Source organism: Vigna umbellata, chromosome 1 (genome assembly GCF_029865625.1).
Source record: "Vigna umbellata cultivar VRB3 chromosome 1, Vumbellata_1.0, whole genome shotgun sequence".
In the NCBI taxonomy this organism is placed as follows: Eukaryota; Viridiplantae; Streptophyta; class Magnoliopsida; order Fabales; family Fabaceae; genus Vigna; species Vigna umbellata.
The window spans coordinates 65,770,626-65,780,945 of NC_142165.1; the positions used below are offsets into that span (position 1 = coordinate 65,770,626).

Sequence of the window (10,320 nt, forward strand, 5' to 3'; positions counted from 1 at the left end):
ATACCATCTGAGAAATTCGTTAAAGATTGCAGGTTTGTCTATGATATTAGATGAAGTAGGATGGTCTGCAGACGGTGATCGGGGAGGTGGATCAGAACTTGCCACTGCTACAGGTCGAGGAGGACGTCCATGGAGAGCATAACATCTATCAATCTTGTGGCCTAACTTGCCACAATGGTCACATTTTGGACGTCCTTTACTTGGCTTGCGAGACCGACTTCGATCATCACGTTGAGCAGCCATAACAGAGGAATCATCAGTACGAGGAGATGTCTCAGTGACGGGTTTGCTCGGTATACGCAAAAGAGCAGAACAAGTAGAAGTAAAGTTGGGTATGACAGGAGAACCCAAAATCTGATCACGGACATGAGAAACATCATCAGAGAGTCCGTATAATGCCAACAACATGAAGAACTTTGATCGTTGTTCCAATTCTTCAGCAGGAGTGGAAGCAGGAGGTAATATATCATTAAAGTCATGAAGAAGGGCATGAATTTTACCCAAATATTCTGCCATGGGACCAGGATTGCGCGGACCAATAACAGTTAATAGGTCCTGACAAACACCATAAAGACGCTGAGTGTCATTTGTGTATAACAACTTCGCTTGTGCCCATACTTCTGAACATGTCTCATAGGATCGAAACATTTGTTTCAGTGAGGAGTGAATGGTGGACTTTATAACAATGCATAACTGAGCATCAATTTTCATCCAGCGGGAAGTGTCATCTATGAGAGCAGTAGTCACATTTTGAGTAAGATGATCTAAGTACCCCTGACTCTTCAACCAAAGTTTGATGTCGGACGCCCAGGTTGCATAATTTGTGCCATCTAACTTATCAATGGACAAGTGTACATTCACATAATTAGTATATATTGAGGGATCAGAAGATGAGCCACCAATAGAGGTGTTTGTAGACGAGGAAGACGCCATGGAGAGGGAGAAACCCTAAAAATTCAAAGTGCTCTGATTGACGCAACGACCACAGATCCAGAAAGAGGGCGAGGAGGCGATCACGGCGGTGCTGATCGGCGGCGGAAAGCTCCGGCGACGCGCCGGCACGCGCGGCGGCAGCGGCGGCAGCGGCGACTCTTGCGGCGGCGCGTGGAGGCGCGTGGGAGCTCCGATCGCGGCGATCTTCGTGCGACGGTGGTCGCCCGGCCGAGACGCTTCCGATGGTGTGGTCGCCGGTCGATTCTGGAACTCCGGCGGCGGCGGCGTCGGCGGTGGCGGCGGCGGCGGCGGCGGCGACAGCGGCAGCAGTGATGGGTGCCGGAGACCGTGGAGTTGACTGGAACTATTCCTGTGCTCTGATACCATATTAGAAAGTGAGTTTATGCCTAACTCAACCCCACAAAACCGGCTTGTAGGGTGAGGTTTGCACCTCACTTATATATTATAATTTGGCCTTATCTCTAGTCGATGTGGGACTTCCAACACACCCCCTTCACGCCGAGGTATAGACATCTCGTGCGTGATAGTAGAAATTGGGTGGTCCAATAACGGTCCGATTGCGGGTGGAATAGAAGAATAGAATGTCCACTTAGAACTCGCTAGGATAGGCTCTAACCATGGCTCTGATACCATATGAGAAATAAAGAAGATTGGGAGAAAATATCCCTTATGTGTTTAGACTACACATAGGGTAGTTTATTTATATTGTAAGATATGGGCCAATGCCCTTAATACAGAATAGACTAAGCCCAAATAACAGAAGCACACATCTTAACATCTAACAACTTTACAACACATCTAATCATTCTAACAATTCCAATTCCGTTGTTATACATGAACGTCATACAAGGCGACTGAGGATAGGAATCTAGAGGTCTGTACTATTATGGAACTAGTCCACATGTGTCTTGTTTTGCTTCTCCATCTGTTAATATTTCACATGATCGAATGGGACATCCACAGTTGTCAAAATTTAAAAAAAAAAATCGTCAATGAACTTAATAGTCTTCAGACATTAAAATGGTAGTCATGCTAGTTAGGTAAACATGTTAGATCTTCTTTTCCAAAAAGATTGAATCAAGGTGTAATTCGGTTTTCTCTATTATTCATTCTGAAATTTAGCGACCAAGTCGTGTCTCATCTTTTGGCTTTAGGTATTTTGTTACTTTCATTGATGAATATTCTAGGTACACATGGATCGCTTTGGACGGTTGCCTATCTTTACTTCTTTTTTGAATGAAATAAAAAATCAATTTAGACCAATAATTAAAAATTTACGTAGTGACAATCATGCTTATCAAACTCTCGAGTTAACTCGTAAACTCGTACGAGTTTATGTTCCCAGACATGGCTTCCGAGTTAACTCGGAAGTAAACTCGTTTTCTGCATAAACTCGATAGAATCGACTGTGAAATCGGTAGGACCGTGTAGAATCGCGAGTTTGGAGTGATTCTGCGAGCTTGAAAGTTATATATTTAATGAAATGCATCAAAATTAATGATAATAATTCAAGTATTTATTGTTTTATAATATTTATTTTTATGAACAATATAACTATAGATTTTATTTATTTAAAGTTATATAATTTTGTAGACTTATTTGAATTAAGATATTATTTATATAATTTTTTTTCATCTGAAGTAAACTCTTACAATTTTACGAGATGAGTTTACGAGTCGAGTTTACTCGACTCTCACGAGTTTACGTGAAATCTCAAATTTGATAACCTTGGTGACAATGCCAAAGAGTAATTCTCTAATTTTTCTAGAATTTTAAGTTCACTTGGCGGTTTACATCAATGTACTTTTCCTCACACTCCTCAACAAAATGGTATTGTATTGAGAAAAAATAGGCACTTGGTTGAGACGGTTCGTACCTTATTGCTTGGTGCCAATTACTAGTCCATCATCGGGAAGATGCTATCGTAACAACTTGTTTTCTTATTAATAGAATGTTATCCTCTTCTCTCAACAATAAGGTTCCTTATTCCATTATTTATCAAAATGATAATCTCTTTCATGTTCCTCCATCTGTTTAGTTGTGTATGTTTTGTTCATGATTTATCTCCAGGATTGGATAAACTCTCTGCTTTTGCTATTAAATCTGTCTTCTTAGGATATTCTCTACTAAAAAGGGGTCTTGTTGTTACTTTCTTGAAACCAATAAGTATTACATGTCTGCTAATGTCATCTTCTTTGAACATACTCCTTTCTTCTCTTCGTCTGTCCAAGATGTTTCTTTCAAACATGTCCTCCCAATACCTTAGTATGGTATTCCTTATTCTCTTGACAATCCTAGCACTTGAAACTAAAAACAAAGAATATATTTCTAGAGGGCTTGATGCACCTCTTCAATTGGAGTTACATTTATAGGAGAAAAAGATGCTGACTACACTTCTAACCAGCTAAGATTAGTTGGAACACACTCATATACAACTCATACCCACTCACACAACTCATACACAACTCACATACAACTCATACACAACTCACATACAACTCACATACAACTCATACACAACTCATAATTCTAACACTAGCCTTATTCAAACTCCTCTTGAACCATCTTTGGTTCCATTGCCAAGACGAGTGAGTAGTCCCATGCTCCAAGGTGAATCCTCTTCTTCATATTCTTCTGAATCATCACTCAATACCATGGCTCCTAATAACGAAGATTTGGCTTGACCCATTGCTATCCGAAAAGGTATTCATTCTACTCGTAATCTGGATCCAATTTATAATTTCTTAGCTATCACAAATTGTCTTCTTCCTATTGTTGATTATCCTGGATGGGGACAAGTCATGATTGCAGAAATCCAAGCTCTTGACTAGAATAACACATGGGAGTTGGTTCCCCTTCCATCGGGGAAAAAGATAGTTGGATGTTGATTAGTTTATGCTATTAAAGTTGCCCCTGATGAAGTTGATCAATTCTTAGTTGCCAAAGGAAACACAAATCTATGGCCTTGATTATAGTGATACATTTTCTCCTATGGCCAAAATGACTATTGTGGTCTTTTCTTTGCATGGAAGCTATCATGAGCCACTTCATCAATTGGATATTAAAAATGCTTTTCTCCATGGAGATCTTGAAGAGGTCTACATGGAGGAATTTATTGCTCAGGGGGGAGTTTGACTTGGTTTGTAAGATGTGCCACTCTCTTTATATGACTTAAAGCAATCTCCACATACTTGGTTTGGAAAATTTAGATCAATTGTTCAAAATTTTGGGCTGAAACTTAGTGATACAGGGGTGAAATGTATGACTCAAACTAGAATCGTGGTTCATGCAATTCCGAGAACACTATACAAGCTTGATACGAGAGTAAAAGTGAGTGTTTCAGCGATCTTGTATCGGGAGGGAGAAGAATCATATCAAACTCAAAAGGAACTCAAAAGGAAGATGATGCCTTCTGAGGAGCCAAAATTAGGAAGGAATTCCTAAAGTGAATCAAGAACTAGGGAGATGCAGTTTTAGCATAATAACTCTACTCATTCGCAAGTGGTGACTTTACAGGAGGTGTGTGCTCCTATATTATAGGAGTCTTGGCTGAAATTTCAAAACGAGAGGGGGATTCAAAAATTCAAATTGAATTTCCCATGTGCTCCCTTTAGATTCGGCGTCTCCCATGGATCTAGCTCACGGGGTCATGCTTTGCATGTTTTAGCACATACCATATGTCAAATGCGAGGCAAGCTCCATGTGTGTCCTAGGGTTTCTCCATGACCTACCTATGGTTTCTATTGGACTTGGACGAGCCCAATTTAGACGATATCAAGTCTCTTGTAACTATTTACAAACCTTACTCTACATTCCTATACTACAAGCCCCAAAAACCCTAGTCTACTTGGCCAGGTTACAAGTTTTCTTATACCTATTCTATACATTTTATTATACACTTGGGATCACCCATAATGAGAGTAGCCTGGGCTTACTAAGGTCTGAAGAAGCCCAGTCTTCTTGAATCCTTTTGGCCATAGCCTTGGTTGCTGGTCTCTTGACTTCGCCATGGAGGTCTTCGTCAAGAAGTGACAACTCATTCAAAGTACCCTCTAAAGGACCTCCATTTAACACTTGTCATCAGCGACACCACTTCAACTTCTGATGACATCTTGACAATGAAGGGTATAATAGAATGTCGTGAGCTAGCACAATGGGGTTTTATCGGGGTTGAGGTTATTGCACCTTTACCTGAGATTTTAGAATGCAAGGGTGAAGTGAAAAAGGTTGGTGTTGCGAAATGTTTGCATATTTTAACCGAAAATTCTAATAGTGTTCTCATAAAGAGAACATTACTAATGTCATTTGACCTAAGACTAAATGTATTTTGCAAAATCAAAAGACTAACAAATGAAAAACTTTATTTGGATGAGCAAAAGAATCAATGTCTCAATTTGGAGAACTAAACTTATTTAAACATTTGATAAACTTTCAAAAAAGAAAAAATTGTCACAATTTAAATTAACGTGACAAATATTGAAACCAATGTTTGTTACATCGTAAATGTTACTACTGTCAGGTACTAAAAATAGTATTTCGCTAGACTGAAATACTAAAAATAGAAAAAGATTTAATTAGAGGACCAAAAGAAATAATGCGAGACTGTAATTTATTTATATATTTAAATATTTAAAGAGGCTCTTTCCATGTTGGAGGAATAATAGTATATTTAAGCGAAATATAATTGATAGGTTGTTTGGTTGGAAAAAGAGAAATAAATGTCTATTTAAAATTATCATTTTCGATTGGGTACTATTTATGTAATTATTTTAATAAGAGTAAAATTGTTAATATATATATATATATATATATATATATATATATATATATATATATATTTTAAAATAAAAAAATCAATTATACTGTTTGACCAATTAAGCCATAATCATAATAGATTATGCATGAGCATAACCGTTTAATCTTACATAATGTCTAAGCATAATCTAATTATGGATGCTAGAAAGGATACTCAAAATATGTATATGGGATTATCGGTTAACATTACCATCAACGCCCACAGAACCACAAAAAGCTTTTGTTGTAATTTGTGATAATATCTTTAGAATCTTCCTAATTAGAGGAAATAGATACATAATATTTTATTTTATTTTATTTTCCTAGATTTTCTAGTTTCCCTATTTCCCTTTTTAGGATAATTAGATTATTACAAATAGAGAATATGAGAATGTATTTTTTATGATTGAGAATTATAAATTAGTCTTATTTTCCACATGGTATCAAAGCTTGTCTGATCCGCTTCTGCTGTCTACCGGCGGCCAGCCGCCATGGCCACTACGGCCTCCTAAAAGTCTCTTCTTTAACATATGTTTTTAATGGGCTCCAATTGCCCTAGTCAAGTTCTACCTTAGTAGAATTCTAGCTTTTTCTCCAGCATTACCAACACGTCTGTCCTTCTGATAACAACTACACAAAACTGTGCTTCCAGAATCTGGCCTAGCTATAAGCTATACTTCCAGAGTTCAATCTGACCTAGCTATAAGCTATACTTCTAGAGAGTTGAATCTGACCTAGCTATAAGGTATACTTCCAGAGTTCAATCTGACCTAGCTATAAGCTATACTTCCAGAGAGTTGAATCTGACCTAGCTATAAGCTATACTTCTAGAATTTGTCTCAGAATGAGATTCCCTTTTAGACTAGTAGCTGCACCTGTAGTTTAAGTAATGCCCATAGTTGGCATCTTCACTGACTTCCAATCAGAATCCTCGTTCACTATATTCTGTTGTGCAGTGGATCGTCTCTTCGAGCGACGGCCAACCGCGCCGGTTCCGATGGCTACTTCTCATTCACGCGCCGCCACGAGCGCCAAATCAGTTCGATAGTCGTCGCTGCCGCCGTCGTCATTTTCTCCGGCGAAGATAAGGGTTGGGTGCGCCTCAAGGAGTGCGACTCAACCTTGGTAATCGACCTCCCAGAAGCCTCTGCACGCACTGCCTTTCTTCAGCTGGTCTCGGGTGCATGTTCGTCATGCGCCACCCTCCCGGTGTCGGAATCCCGTCGCGCCGCTGCCGGTCGTGTCGCTGGATCTCCATCTCTGTAATCTGCTCCTTCTGATATGTCACTTTAACGCCATCATCTCGCCATGACCCGCTCTCTCGACAGGGAGTCCTCTTTCGACGCCATCGCGTCAGTTCTTTCCTCTCCATTACGAAGAGTTCTCTACCGCTCCATTCGTTTCTACAGTCAGCCACTGTAGGGTGGTTAAGTCCCTATAGGTTTGTTGCTGTTAGCCGCTGCAGGGCAGTTCAGTTCCTGCAGGTTTGTTGCTGTTCAGGGCAGTTAAGTCCCTGAAGGTTTGTTACTGTTCAGGACAATAAAGTCCTTGAAGGCTCGTTGTTGTTAGGCCAGTTAAGTCCCTAAAGGTTAGGACAGTTAACTCCTTGAAGGTTCGTTGTTGTTAGGGCAGTTAAGTCCCTAAAGGTTCGTTGTTGTTAGGACAATTAAGTCCCTAAAGGTTCATTGTTGTTCAAGGTGGTTAAGTCGCTACAGGTTTGTGGCTGTTACCCTTTGAAAGCCTCCCATATGTTACTCATGGAAATCATGTTCTTGAAGTTTTGTTGCTGTTCGCCACTATAGGCAATCCAGTCCCTGCAGTTTGTTGTTGTTTGCCACTGGAGGCCCTTCATCTGTTGTTGTTTGTTGCTGCAAGTCATCATCCATTTTTTGAGGGAAATCTTTCTCGTCCATTGCTGTCCAAGTTGAAGTTTCATGGTGCTAGTTCACCCTCGTTCATTGCTGTCTAAGTTGAAGTTTCATGGTGCTAGTTCGCTTTTGTCCATTGCTGTCCTATTTGGTTTATTGATATTCTCTACAATTGAGTTTGACTATTCCAATCTTGGTTCATACAATCTTGTATGATCCAGCTTGAGGGGGAGTGTTATAATTTGAGATAATATCTTTAGAATATTCTTAATTAGAGGAAATATATACATAATCTTTTATTTTATTTTATTTTCCTAGATTTTCTAGTTTTCCTATTTCCCTTTTTAGGAGAATTAAATTATTACAAATAGAAAATATGAGAATGTATTTTTTATGATTGAGAATAATAAATCAGTCTTATTTTCCACAACTTTAATATTTGAAAATATCTTGCACGGTGCATTTGTATTTTGCTTTGTGCTCATTCTTGCTAAGAAATTCTGTAATGTGGAGCCGTCTTTTCCTTTTGTTCAAATCTCATACCCATTTTTCTTATGATCATGCACACAAGTGCCATCACAAATCCCGAAAGATTCACAGCCTTTCTCGTTTATTCTGAAATATTCTCGTGTTCTAAGTGAGCCACCACAGATGAGGAAATCAGGACAATTTTATTATGGACTGATATTAGTCTGCTTTTACTTCAAAGTTGAGTTTTTTTTTTTTTAATAATGGTGTCGTTCTTTATTTCAGTCCAAATGCCTTGTCATATGTTAAAGGCAATATATGAAGATTCATCCTGGCATATGGTTGTTACACAACTTGTAACAATGAAATATTCGAGTATATAAAATTCCTCCGTTTTGCATTGCGCTTCATCGTGTTCAAGTGATAAGTGATGAGTGGTTTGCTTTCGGTGGTTGCTGCTGGCTACTTTAAATTAGAAACTGTTTTATCTGGCTCCAAGTAGTTTATAGTTTCAGTAAAAAGAAAAAAATTACGTTATCATAGTTCTTTTATGAAGTTTAAACTTATGAAAATTAACACATCTATGCAGGAGACTCTTCTTCGGGTATGTTGTGCAATGCTTGTTCTTGTTCGCAAGCGCCTCCTTGCGGGTGATTTCACTTCAAATCTTAAGTTACTGCAAAATTATCCTACCACAAACATTAGTCATTTGCTTTATGTTGCCAACAAGTTTCGTGTACAGTCAGTCTAATGTTTCTCTCCCATTATCCTTTGCATTTTGCTTTTGTACTTTCTCTTTCAAATTGAATGATTATAAATGGCTTTTAAGTGTGAGCCTCAGTGCAGTGCTGTTTATTTATTTTTAGTTCTATTTTGTACGTAATTTTTGTGTGGATAGTCAAATTTGAGTTCGGTTAAATACGCTTATATTACCATGAACTGTTTTTTGTTTTTTTTTTCGCTTTAATTTTTTAACGGTTTCCTTCGGCATGCGAGCTTGGTGACATTTACTTCTGCCTACTCTTGTAATGAACACATTCCTAAGACATTAGGCGAAAAAACCTTGGATGTTGAAGTTTGCATTATACAGTTTTTAAATTTGAATACACAAAAATAAGCAGTATGTTAAAAATGTTAATGACTATATGGTCGAAAATACTAGAGTTCGGTCAGATCGTAAACTTGTCAGTATGGCTTATCTGTATGTAAAGTGGAAGTCAGGTCTGGCTTAGTTCTAAGTCAGGTCATGAAGTCATTTGGACTCCTTTTGAAAGCAAACGGTGAAATTTATTAATTCGAAGCCATAATTTAAAATTTGTATTTTGAAAATTCAATTCATATTAATGAAAATTTCAAGTATAAGTATAATGATTAATGTGCAAATTGATATGTTTTATTAAATTATATTTCCTTACTTTTATTATATTATTGGTACTTTCTAACCAAAGTATTTCTTTATTTATTTATAGATCATAACCAAACTCATTGTTTTAGTTATAAGAGTTTTGTTACAACTTCAATTCAATAGGAACAAATAATATTAAAAATAAAGCATGATTCGAGGAAGTACGTTGGACTATGATGATCAAACTTGAGAGTTAATTACTTAACTGGGATGAGTTTATGTTCCTAGACCTAACTTTCAAGTTAGCTTATAAGTAAACTTTTTTCCTAAGTAAAATTGATAGAATCGGCTACGGAATTGAAAAAAAAAATAAAGAAAAATGAAGTTGTTTTTGGGGGAAAACATGACTTCATTAGGATTCTATGTTAAGTTTGTTCTTTTTTGTTTTTTTTTGCTTTACACCATCCTTGTGTCTCTTTATGATATGATCATAAATGGGTAACAATGAAGAGTTTTCAAAGTGACAACAAGCATAAACAAGAATAGAATATGTTTCTTTGGCTTGAATTTGCCTTTTTTGTTTTTTGTTAATTCTAGTTGTAGAGAAACTTATAAACTCTTCTTTTCTTTATAGTATAAGTAATGTGGGACTTCACATAGTTTGAACTTAAAAGAAAAGATGAATAAATAGTTTTTCTCCCGTTTTGTAGTGCAAATAAACATGTATAGTTTGTAGCTTTTGAATTCTAGACTTGCTAGGAAACTTATAAACCCTTTAGGAATGGAAAATTTAAGAGATGTGGGACTAATATACACTAGGGACATTGTTGGACAGCTTGGGAAACATTCCAAGTCCCACATCCCTTAAAACTCTCTACTTAGTTCATCCTA

General features: G+C 37.5%; 1 protein-coding gene across 1 annotated transcript in view; it reads left to right on the top strand.

Moving 5' to 3' along the window:
- Positions 1-9,023, top strand: part of LOC124832832 (uncharacterized) — a 42,822-nt gene extending 33,799 nt beyond the window's left edge. Inside the window, exon 9 of the mRNA XM_047307146.2 lies at positions 8,674-9,023. Within this exon, the coding sequence (XP_047163102.1) occupies positions 8,674-8,835 (162 nt within the window). The 3' untranslated portion in view covers positions 8,836-9,023. The remainder of the gene's footprint in view (positions 1-8,673) is intronic.
- The last annotated feature ends 1,297 nt before the right edge of the window (positions 9,024-10,320 follow it).